General features: G+C 41.0%; 1 protein-coding gene across 3 annotated transcripts in view; it reads left to right on the forward strand.

Annotated features, from left to right (window-relative positions):
• Positions 1-18,310, forward strand: part of Ntm (neurotrimin) — a 1,039,122-nt gene that overhangs the window by 837,430 nt on the left and 183,382 nt on the right. For all 3 annotated transcript variants that reach the window (XM_042696207.1, XM_042696209.1, XM_042696208.1), the window contains one exon: positions 10,184-10,416. In XM_042696207.1, the coding sequence (XP_042552141.1) occupies positions 10,184-10,416 (233 nt within the window). The remainder of the gene's footprint in view (positions 1-10,183; positions 10,417-18,310) is intronic.

Genomic DNA, 18,310 nt, shown 5'->3' on the forward strand with positions numbered 1-18,310 from the left:
CCACAACCCACTCCACTACCTGCCCCCAGTTGTAAAGTTTGTTTCCAACATAGTGTCTAGTGAGTATCATTGTTGTATTAGTTTATCCTTTGTCCTGCTGTCTCTGTGATTCCCTTTCCCTTCCACAGATCAGATAAGCTTATATACAAGGCAAAGGGTACAGAAAAGTAAAACAGAAAAGTAAAAATATAGAAATAACTGCATAGGAGTATAATAAGAACTCCAAATTCTTGGAGTTCATTTTGACACACTTCATTATATATGCATACAGACTTAGCGATTGGGCTATTGTGATCCCGTTAAGAATATCATAGACATATTCTAGTTGTTATAAATTAGGGAAAACATGAAACCTGTATTCTTTGGACCTGGCTTTTTTCGTTTAACATATTTTTTCTCAGGTCTTTCCATTTCCTTACAAATGGGGCAATGTCATTCTTTTTCATGGAAGCATAGGACTCCATTGGGTGTATATACCACATTTTCTTGATCCATTTATCTACTGAGGAGCATATGGGTTGTTTCCATATCTTAGCTATGGTAAATAATGCTACAATGAAAGGGGTTGACACAGGTCTAAACTTTCTTAATAAAGACCTAGAAATACAGCAAATCAAAGAAAGGTTGGATAAATAGGATTGAATTAAACTTTGAAGCTTCTGCATGGAAAAGGATATATAGCTTGTGAGATCAATAGAAAGCCCACAGATTAGGAGAAGATCTTCACTAGCCATACAACAGACAAGGGCCTCATATCTAAAATATACTTAGAGCTCAAAAAATTAAATCCCCCAACAACAAATCCTCAAAGAAACACTCACCCATTAATAAATGGGCTAAAGACTTAAAGAGAGAATTCTCTGAAGAGGAAATAAGGATGGCCAATAGACACATGAAGAAATGCTCAACATCTCTATCCATAAAAGAAATGTAAATCAAAACAACATTGAAATTCCACCTCATCCCAGTTAGAATGGCCATTATCAAGGAATCTAATAACAACAGATGCTGGCTGGGATATCGACAAAAGGGAATGCTACTACACTGTTGGTGGGAATATAAATTTGTTCAACTACTCTGGAAAGCAGTATGGAGGTTCCTCAAAAGACTAAACATAGAGCCCCCCTATAATCCAGAAATCCCACTCCTTGGCATTTACCCCAATGACCAGGAACAAGGCCACACTAAAGCTATCCTTTCTCTCCTAGGAAAGCTTTCTGCTCCAATCACTCCATGTACTTGTCCCAGCACCTTTTTTTCTTGTTCAACCTTCTGCCTTTTCTGTTTGGCAAACTTCTTCCATCTTCTACAAATGACTTAATATGCACGAAACACCAAACCTCTCTGAAAGTGACAGGGGCTTGTGAATGAGGATCCTTGGACTGCACAAACAAATACCACAGGCTAAGGATCTTTAATCCTCAATGTTTGGGACCAGACGTGTTTCAAATGTCTTTATTTCAGAAAATTTGCATAGAAGTAATGAGATGTCTTGAGACTAGGACCCAAATCATTCATGTTTCAAATTCGTATCCTTAAAGTAACTATATTCACTGTTTTACATACTTTTTAAAAACATGTCCCAGTATGAAATTTTCTACTGGTGACATCACGCTGGTATCCCAAAAGTTTCAGATTTTTGTAGCATTATTGACTGTATTTTCACATTAGGTATGTTCTGCTTATACTTACTTTCTCCCTCTATAGAACTCCACATACCATGCTGTTCCTAATGCCTGACTGGTAAGTATATGTGGTAAACACACTTAGGGGATAAAATTTTTTTTCGGAGAAAAGGTAGTTGGAATATTAAGTAATATTTAAACCTGGCCTTAGTGAAAAGACAGGAGATTGTTTTAAAAACAGGAATTCCAAACAAAGCACCAGGTCACTGAATTTTACATGTGAATAGTGTTCACTTGTAAATAAGAGCAAAAAATAGCAGAATACACCCAGTATAATTTACACCGAGTGTATGGAGTGCATGGGTGTGGTAGTTGGGTCTTTCCAGAGAAACAGAGGCAATAGTATCTGTTCATCTCTCTGTCTGTCTGTCACCTGTGTGGAGATTATAGGAATTGGCTGACACTTGTACTGTAAGATTTATTCCAAGTCCAAAAATCTGTAAATCAGGAAATAATTTCCAAAGGCAGGTGAAAATGAATATCTTAACCCCCCAAAAGATTCTTTTGTCCCTTTGTCCCACCCCCTCCACACCTTTTTTATTCAATTAGGATCTTCCTGGGATTAAATGATGACAGCCCACATTAGTAAGTAGGGAATCATCCTTCCTTAATTCACTGATTTTAGTTACTATTCTAGAAAAACTTGACAGACACACCCAGAAAGACTTCTTTACTAACTGGGCAACCCATAGCCCAGACAAGTTAACACATAAAATTAACTACCTGAGGTTGAGGTAAAGTTTTACAGGACTCCCTCCCTGGAGCCCAAGGTCAAATGGCAGATTGAGTTCTATCAAACTTTAACTGAATCCACAACCGATATGTATGGGCTTTCTCTCTCAAGAATGGTAGTTCTGCATCAAAGGGATGAAGAGATTTGAGTTTATATATGGAATACTTTAATATACTAGAGAGAGAAATGGAAAGCAAACCTTTCCGGTGGTCTGGGTTTAACTGTGAGATGGTGGAGGCATCCTCACATGACCAGCTCATCTGATGCTAGATGTGAAACTATTTCACTTGACATGCACAGGAAGGATTTGGATAGGTTTGCTCATGGAGAATCTTTCTGGAAGTCCATAAAACAAAAGCCTTCATGCTTTATATTCAAGATATTAACCAGCGAAAGTTAACTGCCTCCTTTGTACCTGTTCAAACAAACAGTGGCCAGGTGTAAAGGGAAGTGTGTGCATTTTTATCTCTGGATCTAGATTGTTGGTGATATATAGTATAATTATCCTGTCATCACTTTTCTGGACATAGGCTCTCTCACTATTTACGTTTTTGGTGGATATAAAAATACTTTTTTATATTAAAAATTATCATGGGGACAGATATTTAGTGTGTACTGTGGACTCTGATATTCTGTGGCAACATGAGAGACTAAGTTTGAACCTCTGGTCCTTGCCTTTCAAGAACTTACAGTGAAGTTCTGGATGTGATACACATGTATGTATAAGAAAAGGAGCAATCCATATTAGCACAGTGCATAGTAATGATATTTACCAGGCTTTTAGAATGTACAGAGGGATACCTGTCTATGTATTAGCCTAAATGGAAATCAGATGATGACGTAAATGGAACTCATTGAAATAACGTACCTCTATGAGGCCTCAGAAGCAGCAAGAACAAAGCTGGGACTTTTACTCTGGTAGCCAAACTTCAGAGCTTTTTCTCCTTCTTCTTCTGGGACCTCTGACCATAGTCATCTACTACCACTGTGGGTTCACATGGTGTTATGTGCACACCTGGGATTGTTTTTAGTTTTCTTCCTGAACTTTTTTTCTCTATCAGAAGTGTGCCCAGGTGTGGTTAGACTTGGCATTTTTTTCACAGCCAGGCAATTTCATAGCATATATCTGTTTTCTTAGGCAAAACAAAACAGCAACAAGTGGGAGATACAAAGCCAGAGTTTTTGTCTATAAGAGCCAAACTGATGGAAGTGACACTGTGGTTCAAGTGGTAAAGCGCTCACCTTGAGCTGAAGAGCTCAGGGACAGCACCCAGACCCAGAGTTCAAGCATCACAACTGAAAAAAAAAAAAAAAAGAAAAGAACCAAACTGACTTTGTAACTCTCATGTAAGTTTAAACTTCATAAAATATCCAATAAGGTCAAAAAAAGACATTTTGCTAATGATATTCTTCCTATACAGAACTGACATGTTGTTTGATACTGAATTTCATTGTGTCAACAAGGGAATATCCTGCTTTGTTTATCTCCCATTCATTTCCCCTGGAAATCATTTCTTCACAAAAACAAATGGAGAAAGTGCGCCCAGATCAGTCTTAACCCCCTTGGATTGGATAGTAGGGGAGTCTCCCAGCCATTCATGTTGTGAAATCTGAGCTGGGGTGTCAGGCACCAAGAAAGCAAATAGCGGGCCATTGGAGCTTTTCCATGTGATAAGAGGCAGTTGTAGCAGATGCTGTGAAGGATGGCAGTGCTTATTTTGCTGTGGCCTCAAGCGTGCCAACCTTCAATAGCAGTTAAAGGACCGTTTGATAGACAGAGCTGGCAGATTATACACTGCCCTGGCCCATTATTGCCCTCAGTTCTTCAGACAGGTGAGATCAAGAAAGGTCCAGGTGTGGACTTTTCTCTCCCTTCTTCAATAATCTTGTTTCTTTCAGCTTTCTTTTTATGCTTGTTTTGGGATAGTTCCAAGCAGATCATTTTACTGTTTTTTTTTTTTAAATAGTTCTCATATTCTTATCTCGATTCTGTCATCCTGAATCCAAATATACCCTGAAGCAATGAGTCCATAGTTTCATAGTTTTATTTCTAAGCACACAGCCTGGGCTTGCTTAATCATTATGTGCTATTCTTCTCTCTATAAACCCAACACATGTAATAAAACCCTTCATTAAGGACACAGAAGGCTGCAGGTTTCCTCTTTCAGCATAATGTTACACCCGTAGTAAATTACAGGTGTGGCAGCCCCACCCCCACCCCTGTGCTTGGTGCAGAGTTGAGCGTGTGATCTTGACTAGATTCTGTTTGGGCCAGTCAATTACACATGAGTAAAAACTCATCACTGAAGAGAATACATTGGCAATGGACAGATGGGGCTGCCTTGTAAAGTAGTAAAGCTTGTTTAGATAAAACAGGTCTATTCTCTATAGGAGCTAACTGCTCCAAAATGAAAAGATACAGACAGACACATAGACACTAAGAAGAGCATTTAGCTTCACCAATGAAATGGAAAATATATGTTTCCCTTGCCCCAGTACCCTTCTATCTGTTTCTATCTCTGTGTGTCCTTTTTTCATTGTGTCTTTCTCTTTATTTCTCTTTGTGTGTGTGTCTTATTCTCTGTGTGTCTTATTCTCTGTGTATTTCAGTCTCTGTGTGTCTCTCTCTGCCTCATTTCTTCTTCCTGGCAGGATGCTAGATAAGGCAGGATTTGGGCTCACCATAAGGCAACACACACAAATGACAATCTTTGGATATTGATAATTATTTTTAAGTCAGTCATGGGGCCTGAACTCTGGGCCTGGGCACTGTCCCTCAGTTCTTCAGCTCAAGGCTAGCGCTCTACCACTTGAGCCACAGCACTACTTCTGGCTTTTTCTACTCATGTGGTGCTGAGGAAACAAGCCCAGGGCCTCATGCATGCAAGGCAAGCACTCTACCACTGAACCACCTTCCCAGCCCCAACATTGGTGATTTTTTTTAAGTCATTCACAGAAACATCAAAAGCTTGAGTTGACTATAGGAATATTCACATACCATAGTATCACAGACATTGTTTGGGTCTTGTATATGAGTCTTGCTGGATGGAGAAGACATTGAAGTGTGAGATCTATATATATCAAGATTGTGAAAGAGACATTCTGTGTTAGGTCATGTGCCCTTCCCACCCTTTCCATCCATTGCCTTGCTCCCTGGCCTGAATCCCACTGACCTGGAACTGTCTCCCAGATGTCTGACAAATGGTCATCTTCAGCACTGTTGACCTGCATTAATCAGGTCGAGGTGGGTTCACAACTTCATTCAGCCCTTGTTAAGTATCTACTTAATCACCTTCAGAAGGTGAAATAGCATGCTGTGCTTGGGAGTGATTTTGTAGAACTTTGCTAAGAGTAGTATCTACAAAGAGGAAGCTTGTTGGCTTTGTTCTCATCCCTGAATTTTGACCTACTCCTCACCAACCAAGGCAGTTGCTCTGGCTGAGAGAGCAATTATGCTCATTTTTGCCTTTTTTTTTAACTTAGGAAAAAATGTCTCCTCTGCATTGTTGTGGAGGCTGGATAAATGAGACAGATAGATGGGGGCAGGTATGAGGAGGTGACAGGAGTTGGTTGCCGAGTTACCTTTGTGATCCATCTCTGCAGAAGCCAGTGTTAATTCCATGGAGACTCAGCAAGACTGTTCTCCAGCAGTGACAGTTTGGACATCTAAACATGACCTTGGATGTGCCCAAAACCGCAGCTGAAGCTATGCCAACTTTTCAGTGAAGTATATCCCGAGAGCTGCATAGCCGTGCTGGAAATTGGCTGCGTGCGCAGCCTTCATGTGGCCACAAAGGAACTCTTTGGCCTTGTAACGCAGCGAACTGTGGTGGGAGGGCTTCTGTTTCAGCTAATTCTCAGTAATTAGACACTGATCAGGAAGCCAGACTGTCCTCTGGTACCCCTCTTGAGGTTGTGAGATGCACATGCTGTGAGCACCCACAGCCATTATGCATAAAGCTGAGAGTGTTTTGGTCAGAATTCCCTGCACCATGGGCATTTAACTGGTATCTGGTCAGATTTCAACTGCTGAGAGAGAGAAAAAATAACTAGGAGTCTACTATAGCTTTCTAGACCATAATGATTACAAGAACATTCTCAACCACAAAGTAATGGGAAATGGTTTCTGAATCATTTCTTAGTGCTCATTCACTCTGTGCTCTCGTGTCACCAGTAACCAGATATCTAAATAAATGGTTCTCAAAGCCAGAGCATCAGCACCACTTGGGGGGTGAGACAGAAAGGCAGGTTTGAAAACTCCAAACTACTAAGCCAGGAGCTTGGGGACAGGGACACAGACACCTCTGTTTTATCGAAACTTCTGTTTCAAGTTGTGAACTTCTGATTTAACTGGTCTTATTTTTTTCTGTTTGTTTGAGACCTAACAAGAGAGTGAATTTGAGAAGTAACAAAAAAAAACAAAGAGAAAATTGGGGTGAATACTGGTGCTGGTCCGGTCCTACAGTTCAGTGTCACAATGATCTTAGTCTCAGTTATTTCATCTATAAAATAGCAACAGTAAGTGAGCACAGCCACATTTTTGAGCTGTGATTAGTACATGGAATGAGTTTACGCAGTTCCGAGCAGAGTGATATGTGTCCAAGAAGCATTGGCCACCAGTGTCAGTTACAGCCATTCTCTACTTGGACCCAAGCAATATCAAAGCTTTGCTATGAATGTTGACACATGTTATAAGGAAAGAAGGCTATTAGTGTTTTGTCCTTTTTGAGGGATTTCAACCAATGTGGTTCCAAAGCCAGCTTTCAGACAGCCCAGCTCAAGATGAATGTAACTGGTTCTGTATGGAACGTAAGGGAAGGAACAGGATCAGGAAGTTCCTCTGTCAGCTGTTTTCTGTCTGAGAATGCTTTGGATAGTGTCATCAAAGCCCAAAGGAAGAGTTGGAATGACTTCTTAATCTAGTCTAACTTCCATGTCAATTGAAGTTACCTGGAGATCTTGGGAAAATGCAGATTTTGCTCCATTGACTCTGATATGGGCTTTATATTTTCTGTTTATTTTTCTTTTACTATAATGGTGATGTACAGAGGGGTGACAGTTACATAAGTAAGGTAATGAATACCTTTCTTCTGAATAGTGTTACCCTCACTCTTATTTTCTCCTGCTTTCCAACCCATCCCCTGGCTCCCTTTCCCCCTAAGTTCTAAAATTCATTTCCAGCGTGGTGTCTAGTGAGTATCACTGTTACATTGGTTCACCCTTTGTCCCACCATTTCTGTGATTCTTTTTCCCTTCCCTAAATCAAATCATCTTATATGTAAGACAAAGGGTACAGAATAAACCAAAGAGGAAAAAAAAAACAAAGAAAAAGAACTGCAAACAGCACTGGGGTTTGAGATCATGGCTTCACACGTACTAGACAGGAGCTTACCACCTAGGGGATGCCTCCAGCTCCTAGGATCACTGACATTGGCATCATCGACGAGAACCTAAATTTGGGCTCTTGGTCCTGATTTCATATCTATTTATCAGCAAGACCTGCCCCTCCCAGGCAATTTGTAAGCACAGTAAAGTTTGAGATGTAGTCACAGCTGGGTCCATGGTTATTTATGTGCATAAGGAAGTACATTTTCTTAAGTGCTTTGCTGTGTCCATTTCAAAGTTCTTCCTAACTCTTTTTTTTGGGGGGTGGGTCCGATCATAGGGCCTGAACTCTGAGCCTGGACGCTGTCCCTCAGCTCTTCAGCTCAAGGCTAGCGCTCTACCACTTAAGCCACAGCGCCACTTCTGGCTTTTTTCTTTTTGCTTCTGTGGTACTGAGGAATCGAACCCAGGGCCTCATGCATGCAAAACAAGCACTCTACTACTGAGCCACCTTCCCAGCCCCTCTTCCTAACTCTTGAGCAAAGATCTCTGCCTTTTCATTTCACACCTCACAAATTATGTAGGTGGTACTAAACTGCGACACCAGTGGCTTTCCAACAAGTGTGACCCAACTGGATTCTTACCTTAACTTTGTACACACACACACACACACACACACACACACACACACACACACACACACACACGTATATGGGTTTCAAAAAAATTCAGAATCAGCAGAATAGGGGATGATAAAGGTTATGAACCTCTCTTGTGATTCTGACATAAGTGGCCCATGCTTGCTTTGAAAAGCAGTCCCCTGACCCTTTCCTAGGCAGGTCTTCCATTCTATTATATCAGAATGAGCTAGGGAGTCCTTACATTGCTCCTACATCGCTAGAAAATATTTTAAGCAATGTTAAACTTGCTGAACTCCAGTTGGGCAGTTTTCCCCCACAGAATTCTCAGCAAAGCATTCACCTACACCCAAGTGGCCTTCCAATGGTAGTGTCATTTACACTAGTAAACCAGAAACAATGCACAGTGTCAGTGGTCTCATCTTGAGAGAGACCATCTGGGGAAGCAAGAAATAGTAGTGCAGCAGTGCCCAGGAAAAGCTCCTAATTTTTTTTTCTATGGTCAGAGAGACCATTTGGAGAATTTGATAGGAAAAAAATTCCTCTCACTGAAAACTTCTCCTTTACACAGTCTGAGGCATACACAGGACCAGAAATCGGTAGAGTTGACTAGGAGATCTGATTTCAATACTTTCTGTCTCTAACGTTGGGCAAGACTAAACACTTGGAACTCTGAAGTTCTGTTCTTTAAAGCAGCAAATGGTAAAAGTATCTATACTCAGATTTGTTGCAGGAATCAAATGTGAATGTAAGAGGCCTTTGTACACTGCCAAAAGATTTATAATATGAGGCATCATTATACATACCAAGCAACATAGCTATTTCCAGCAATGGTACTCAGGATCAGGACAGCGTGTGTGTGAATTCAGCCTAAGGCCATAGAACATACTTAGTGTAGCAAGAGAGAGAAATGAATCCAGACAGAATGTTATGATGAAGAGTTGGCGAGAGTCTCTGGGAGATTTCAAAGTACAGAAAAGGGAAGGAAGCTTCTACAATTTGAGAACTCCAGATGCAAAAATAAGAAAGGATATCTATTTTTATACATGCAAACAGTTTGGGGATTTTTTGGAAAATGCCTTTAGTCTAGCAATAATTGAACATTTCTGCCCTTGGATATAATGAAGATAAATAGCAATGGTGGTGGTCCATATTTAGGTTTGACTTCAGAAGCCTTCTGTTAGAATTTGCTATTCTGAGATGAGTGCAATGATGGGTGGTAGTTAAAAGCTGGATTTCTGAGCTAGCACATATTAACTGTATGGTTTGGAAAGGAATTTAGTTTCTTTGTGCCTAAATTCCTGTTCTAGTACAGACTAACCATTGGGCTATTATAAGTACTAGACAACTTGTTACTACAGCCATAACCTGTAGTGCTAGGGAGGTCTACCCATTTGGAGTATAAGCAAGATGCATGCAGGTTGTAAGTGAGAAGTTCTTTTGGAGTGACAATTTCTTCTAGTGGTGTGAGGAGCACTGAACTTCTCAGGACCTAGAAATCAGACACATCCTATAATCCCTAAAACTATAATCCTGATAAATTTCAGCTACATTCCAGAAAGTCCCACCAATAAAAACAAAATAAAAATCAAACATGGGAAATGCATGCGTGTATCCTGGGAGTAAAAGAGGACGATAAGTCATAGTAAGAAGATGGATGTTTCCTTCCTAACCTTGCCAGAAGGGAAAGCTCTCAGTCTAATGGCTTTGGTTTTTTATTCTCTTTTGTGTGTGTGTGTGTGGGGGGGGGAGTTTCCCCTGTGTTCCTTTGACTTACCTGTCTGGTCTTTACCTTCCTTCAGGTGCACCATTGACAACCGGGTCACCCGGGTGGCCTGGCTAAACCGCAGCACAATCCTGTATGCTGGGAATGACAAGTGGTGCCTGGATCCTCGCGTGGTCCTCCTGAGCAACACCCAAACCCAGTACAGCATCGAGATTCAGAATGTGGATGTGTACGACGAGGGCCCGTACACCTGCTCAGTGCAGACAGACAACCACCCAAAGACCTCTCGGGTCCACCTCATTGTACAAGGTGAGTGGAGCTTGTCTGAGAGGCCTGGGTAGATGACTGAGAAAGCTGTTATTAAGGATTCTTACTGTGATTCCCAACAGATGAGTTTATTTGTTCTGCCCACTGAGGACACCTTTCTGGTTGTTATTTTGTGTTTAGAAGCGGAATTTTTTTTTTAGTAATTGGCCCACTGATTATAACGAGATTATTTCCCCTTTTTGTTTTTAGTCCAATAATGTATTTCCTAGAAAATTATCTTTTAATTATTGCTTTCCTTGGCTTTCTATCCCTTAAGCATGTTTGAAAATGTTCCAGCGAACTGGAAGCTTGCTTTATTTTATGACCAGCATTTGAATGGTTGTCTGATGCTACACATGTGCCCTGCCCTCAAGCCAGTCTTCAAAGAAAGCAGAGCCAGCCAGCATCCTAGGTTGCTTACAATCTTCCCACCCAACCCCACTGCTGCCCTGTGTGTTGTCTCTTCTTATCTACCAGCCTCATGTTTTCAGCCCCATGTTTTTCCTTCGGAACCAGGCTCAGATAGTCTGCCTCTTAGGGCTCCATAGCATTCCTCCCTGTCTTCCATATTCCCAACCTTATATATTTGCTTGGGGTTTTGTTGGAGCAGGGTTTTCTTTGTTTGTTTGTTTCTTTCTTTTTCAGTATATTTCTCCAAATTCTGCTCTTTGTTTCCTGAGAAACTAATCCTGGGGATACGTGTTCATTTCTTCCCACAGCCAGTACTGGCCCTGGGGCACTTAGAAAACACTTTACAAGTGAATATAATCCTAGTTAAAGAGTAAGAGTTTTAGAGATACATTGGACTGCCATTTGATGGAGAGAGGCTTTGATCAAGTTATCACTGTGCTACAGGGGTATCTTTCTGTAAAAATGAGGTCTATGTGGAAAGTTGGAATGGGGATTATATCTTACACACATAGTCCGTAGAACTTAGAAGAAAACTCATAGAAGGGCAATTTACACGTTACTTTTGTACTATCTTATGTTCTTTTCTCTTTTCAAACACGGTTGTTGTTTTTTCACTTTTAAATACCCTTTAGAGTAGATTAAATGCTCACTTTATGATCACAGATAACAGAAATGCTCTGCTGCTCTGTTGCAGGTTCTTCCTCAGCCTTGTGCCAGGCTCCTTTTCTCCAGCCACATAATGCAGGTGCAGGGTGGTGAAGACCTTCCTGCAGCTGCCCTACTTGTCAGCATGCTTGAGATGAGCAAAACGCTGGGCGTGATTTGGTTAACAGAAAACAGGGAGGGATGTGGCTTGATAAGGAAGGATCATCAGAGCTAGAAGCATCAGCAGGGATGGGAAACCATTTATCTGCCAAAATCCATTTGGATATTTATAACATTTGCTAGCCAGTCAAAATTATCAATACAGGAAGATGGCCCTAGGCAGCTGATGAGAAACACATGTGTCTGGCCCATCCAGTACCAAATGATTTAGCTTGTGAGGCATTCCTCAGTCCTGAACAGAAAGCCACTACAAAAGAGGAAAGACAGAAAACCATGGATAGTAAATCAGAATTGTGAAGAGCAACATAGGGTATGTAGTAAGGGAAGGAGGGCACAAGGAACAAAATGGACCCCCCCCCCAGTCCTGTCCTAGGGAGAGATAATGCTAGGGGAACACTGGTGGTCACACCAAGTTTTTACACATTATTTTTATGCTTTCTTCATGAAAAGAAATTTTGATGATGGCTTTCTTTCTTTTGTTTGTTCTATTAATGAGTATATTTTTCAATCTCCTATGGGCAATTCTGTGTGTGTGTGTGTGTGTGTATGTGTGTGTGCGTGTATACAAGAGTGTGCACGTGTGTGTGTGTTCAATAGCAGGATTTGAACTCAGAACCTCTCACTTGTTCAGCTCCTGACATTTCAGAAATGTCCTGGTTAATTGAAGATGGAGTCTCTTGAACTTGTCTACTCAGGCTGGCTTTACACTGAGATCTGCCAGCTTTCAGTCTCTTAAGTAGCTAGAATTATAGTCATGAGCCATCAGCTCTACGCCAAATATATTTTCAATAGAATAACTTAGAAGTTATCAGTGAATGTCCTAAGTCAGAGAGTAGGTATTGCTACATGAGATTTGGAGTTTGGGTGTGTCTTCATATTCAACAGAGACTATATTTTCATTGTAGATCAACAAAAAGTTTAACAATCGGGGCTGGGAAGGTGGCTCAGTGGTAGAGTGCTTGCCTTGCATGCATGAGGCCCTGGGTTTGATTCCTCAGCACCACATAAGCAGAAAAAGCCGGAAGTGGTGCTGTGGCTCAAGTGGTAGAGCACTAGCCTTGAGCTGAAGAACTGAGGGACAGTACCCAGGCACAGAGTTCAAGCCCCACAACTGAACAACAACAACAAACAGTTTAACAATCACCAGTCAATAGGGTTATCTGGTACATTCTCTGGGGTACTATGTACAATACATACTAAACAGAGTGGTTCAAATCCTTCCTAGGGCCAAATATCTCGTAACAGCAATGAAAAAGTAGAAATGGTGAGACATTTGCTCTTGGAAGCAGTGCCTTTATGAAACTGGAAAACAAGAGGAATGAAAAATGCTAAAACTTTCTTATAAACCAGAAACCACTTTTTAGGTCATTTTTCTCTTCTGTCACCTTTTCACATGTACCCACACGATTCTGCCCTTAACACTTAATAGAGTGGCATGTATAAATTGAATATTTAGTTCATGCTTATTGAAACAGATGGCTAGAATTATAGCACCAAGATCTTCTATGGACTCCAAGCATTCGAGACTGAGTAGTTGGTGTTGGCGGGGGGAGGTAATGGAATGGTGGGGGCTGCAATCGACATCTTTCTTCACTCACGTCCAAGCTAATGGAAAATGTCTAATCCACAGCTAGGTGTTTACACCTGTGACTTGTTAGGTGCCCTCGTAGCTTGACACACCACCTGGAGTATTGGAATCGCATCTTGGGCTAATTTTCAAATGCTGATGGGTATATCGATCTAGAAACAAGCTGGGTTAAAAAAGGCATTGGTCTTGTACACAGACTCAGCCCAAGCTAATCCGCTGTCAATATGCCTGGACTGAGTATTATTGACACTTTAATGAATACAGGACCATAGTGTTTTCAGAGCCAACTAGTCCCCCCTCTTCAAAGCAATCAGACAAACTAAATAGAGCTAGGCTTCTCTGTTTTCTATGTTGGAAGAAGATACACTAACCATTGAGGATTAAAAAAAAATATGTTTATCTTGGGATCATTTATTACACAGAACAGAGACACTAGCAGAATGTGACTATCTGGATTTAAGTTGCTTTTACAACTCTTAATCAAACACTGCTAGCATGCAAATCATTTTACCTACATATTGTTTTCAAGATTGTTTTTAAGGCCATTAAACACAATAAAAGAAATTCAGCAGTATCAACAAAAAAACTGTGATAGTCTGACTATGTGTTTATGTCTGTATAGTCAGTATCATTTATAAATAATTCCACACAGAAGTAGGTAGTGGAATTTTTACAGTATTGTACAACATATTTAAGGTCTAGAATTAATGGAAACATCCTATCTAATTGATCATTATTTTGTTCACATTGTTTTCTTATTTCCAATGGAGGAGCTTGAATTCAGGGTCTTCTTGACAACCATGATACCATTTTTATTTCAATCTGAGAAGTGGGCCCTAAGCCCTTTGTGCATAAAAATTCCTGCCTTCCTTCCTATAATCAGTGATCACTGAGAACTAACTCTGGCAACATGTACCCTAGCCAAGATAGAAGATGAATGATGGAAAAGTACTCTTGACGAGCTTGTTCACTCTGTGTGGAGAAGATGGAATTGTGTAACATTTAGCTAAACCATCCCTAAGAATTTAGTTTCTGGGAATACAGATGTCAAACCTCCTCTCCAAACACTTTTGGAAACACTGAAGTATGTGTGGTCTTCTTACTTCAATGATTTCTGATGAGACATTTAAAAGTACTCAGAAAGAATCCAGACCAAAATCAAACTGGTCCATTTATGTGGCAGGCAATGTCCATAATGCTGCTAAGTGCTACATTTTACATTAGTTCCAGGACAAGCAGCTAGGGTGTAGGGGCTGGGGGCTGAGAGGTGAGAGATGTGAAATGGGAGCTGTGATCTGAGTGCTTGCAGCTGAGAGGTGAGAGCTTGAGGCTGAGCAATGGAGTCTCAGGGGCAAAGGGCTTGCTCAGGGCTGGTGGCTAGAAGCCCAGGGCTCAGGGCTGGTGGCTAGAAGCCCAGGGCTGAGGGCTGGTGACTAGGGGCCCAGGGCTGAGGGCTGGCAGTTAGCCCAAGCCTCAGGGCTCTCCTCTTCCTTTCCTTTGCTTCAACATTAAGTACCACTTATCATCTCCTAACTCTTAGTTTTTCTTCTTCGTTCTCTGGGCTGTTTTTTGTGCTTTTTTAATAATGTCCCATATCTTTGTGGCAAAGCACAAAGTAAAATGCAGAGCCCTTTTTGTCTTTTATCAGTTTATCTCTTTACCTACTAAAACCGGACATTTTAGTATTAGAGGTTTTTGTTAATTTATTTGTTTGTTTTTTGAGAGCTGTAGGGTTGTATCAATTTCTCCATACCATTTCTGCATTCCTGTGGTACGGAGTTGAGAGTTGAAGGTAGCTCCGAATCAGGATGAAGCAAGGCCTAGGCTCCATGTAAGAGCTCTTGCTTCTTACAGACAATAGGCAGTAGAGGAAGTTGTAGGAGTGACTATGAAGTAGAGGAGAGTACCATCAAAATAAGGATATATGTCCAAGCCCATTGGTCCAAGAGTAGGAATCAAAGGAAGAATTGGAGACAAAAAGCTCAGCGCATGCAAAGGACGTGGGCTCAGCTGGAGGGAAAGGTGCTGATGGCACTTCTCAATAGCATTATGTACAGGCAGTTTTTAGGGGAGCAGCAGCTGAGAAAGGATCGGGCTGTGGGCTGGAGACACAGCCCAGACAATCACATGGGCAAGTTTCCCAAGCAAGTGCAGAATAAGAGCCAAGGAACCAGTGTGAGAGGGATGTAGGTTAAGAAAGTAGAAGGAAAAGACACAATGAAAAGAGAACCAAGCACAGCAGCTACTTGCTACAGTGATCATTAATTAAATTAAGTTGACCAAACATCAAACAAAACGCAAGACTTTTTCAGTCATGTAACCCTATTTCCTGTGCTGAAGTATTTACATGCAGTGAAATATAAAATATCTACATAAACTTCCATCACTGAGAGTTTTACTAGACAGAGCTATAAGTAGGTACCAGTAAAGACCTACCAGGATGACTAGAAGATTTTTCCCGTAGCTAGAAGGGACAGATGTGATATGGAAAAGCAAATAGAATTTTGGAGAGAGGATGAAAGAAAAAGATGATCAGCTGCGCACCAGTGGCTCACACCTGTAATTCTAGCTACCCAGGAAGCTGAGATCTGAGGGTCACGGTGTAAAGCCAGCCAGCCAGGCCTGTGAGACTCTCATCTTCCAAAAACAACTGAGAAAAAGCCAGCAGTGCCTCTGTGGCTCAAGTGGTAGAGCACTAGCCTTGAGCACAAAGAGGTCCAGGGATAGCACCCAGGCCTTGAGCTCATGCCCCAGTACTGGGGAGGAGAGGGGGGGGGAGAGAGAGAGAGAGAGAGAGAGAGAGAGAGAGAGAGAGAGAGAGAGAGAGAGAGAGAGAGAGAGAGAGAGAGAGAGGGAGAGAGAGGGAGAGAGAGAGAGAGAGAGAGAAGAGAGAGAGAGAGAGAGAGAGAGAGAGAAAGGAGGAAAGGAGGGAGGGAGGGAAAAAGAAAGGAAAGGAAAAAGAAAAAGATGGTGATCATTTAATAAAAAGCAAGAGAATCATTTTAAAAAGATGGGAGACTGGAGTTCTTTTCTTAGGTAGGACAGAGGCTATACTATCCAAAAATACGAACAGGAAGAATAACACTCAAAGATTTGCAAATCCAGTTAGACAGCCAAAGCCCAATCTTTTCAGGGCAGAGTAAGGGAGCACTAGCTAAGATTTATTAAAATTTGACTGTAATGATTTTTTACCCCTTTGGCCTTAGGGTTTCCTGCTTTATTAGTATAATTAATAAGTGGGTTCTTCTGGAATCTAATTCTAGAAGGCTTTTCATCTTCTTGATACTTTTGCCAAACCAAGCTTTGAGTATACCTGCAATGACCACAGCCCACTTCCATTGTCCCAAGAGGAACCTTGGAAAACACACAGGATAAAAGACTCAACAGGGCAGAATTGTTTGCCAAATTACAGGCAGCTTGGGAAGGTATCTCAAAAGCCCTATTTGTGTTTGTACAAACCTGGGGACACAAGTTTAGCAAATTGTGTTGTGATTGTTGGCAGAATGCTAGCAAAGGGCTTCCTTATCAGAGCATAGAAAACAGACTTCTCATCCTTGACCAAGGTACCTAAGGAACTTTAATCTCACTTAGAGAATCATTTGCATGATAGATAATAGGAGAATGCAGAGCTTATAAAAACAGAGATATTAGTATAATAATAGTAATAATAATAACAATAAAAGCAATTGGCCTCTTTATCAGTTTTCCAGGCCCTATCTAGGATTCTCTTTTGTCATTGGAGCATCTAACCACCCCCTCCCTTTTGTCTGGAGAAAATGAGTTTTCCTCTTTTCTTCAGAGGCAGAATTAATCTGAAAATCCCTGCTATTGTTTGATAGTTAATTACCTGCCTTTGGAGTCAAACAGTTCGGAAGCTCAGGTGAAAGGGGGAGGGAAACACTCATACCTACGGAATGGTGGAATGGCATGAGGAAAAGTAGCCAAGAATGTATGCTGGTATTCATTCCCTATGTTACTGAAATTCTTGGGAGAAAAGGACTGGTCTAGCAGACTACTAGCCAGCCAGGGACTTGCAAACAATAGAGTTTTGGCCACATGAGTCTTCACTTTTTTGTCTGTTTATGTTAGTACTGAAGCTTGAATTCAGAACCTGGATTCTCTCTCTGAAAGTTTTTGTTTTTGTTTTTTACCCTCAAGATTAGTGCTCTACTACTTAAGCCAGTTTTTTGTTTGTTTGTTTGTTTTTGTTTTTTGCTGGTTAATTGGAGATAAGTCGGAAGGACTTTCCTGCCCAGGCTGGCTTGAACCTCAATCCTCAGATCTCAGCCTCCTAAGTAGCTGGATTACAGGCCACTGGTACCTGGCTTAGTCTTCACTTGGTATTTATTATATCCAAGTTCCTAATTCTCTCCCATTACCTACCAGATATATACTATCACATTACTTTCCAATTTTGAATAATTTAATTGACCTTCTCAAATTGAACTCATTACTAAAATTAAGACAACAGGAACCATAACTTTAAATTTCTAGAAACTTATGCACTGTAGATGCCATTTACTCTGAACCTGAAGGGAAGAACATTTAAAACACAAAATATCAAAGGGAATGGTGGGATCGAAACCTTACTTTGATAGCAAAGATTCCTGTCTCTCTAGACATATCAAACAGAAGACATGACACCCTCTTAGAACTACCAGGCTCCTACAGAACTGAGAAGATCCTTTACCAACCATTTCTAACCCAAGCCACATCTGGATGAATTGATGGGGGAAGAAAAACATCATCCTTCAATTCCCAATAGACATCAAGTTACCTTCTGAGTGTGTCTGTGTGCTTCTATAGTGGCCTAGTCAGGGAGGCTCACTTGACCTTCCCAGTGTTCTCTCCTTTTCCTGCTTTATTCCAGAGAGACATAAAAATAGTTTGGTCTGGACATAAGAGTCCACGTCTGCACTTGCTAGAATACTGAAAAAGCAAGGAAATTCAATTCCACTATAAAATTGTACTGCTCCTCAAAGCACCCTGGGGAATGGCAAGGAAGTAGGGCATGTTACTTGCTGGTAATTTGCAAAATGTAGACAATGTGCGGGCTAGGCAACTCCTTTCTAG

This window comes from Dipodomys spectabilis, unplaced genomic scaffold (assembly GCF_019054845.1).
Source record: "Dipodomys spectabilis isolate Male_0828 unplaced genomic scaffold, ASM1905484v1 ptg000201l, whole genome shotgun sequence".
In the NCBI taxonomy this organism is placed as follows: Eukaryota; Metazoa; Chordata; class Mammalia; order Rodentia; family Heteromyidae; genus Dipodomys; species Dipodomys spectabilis.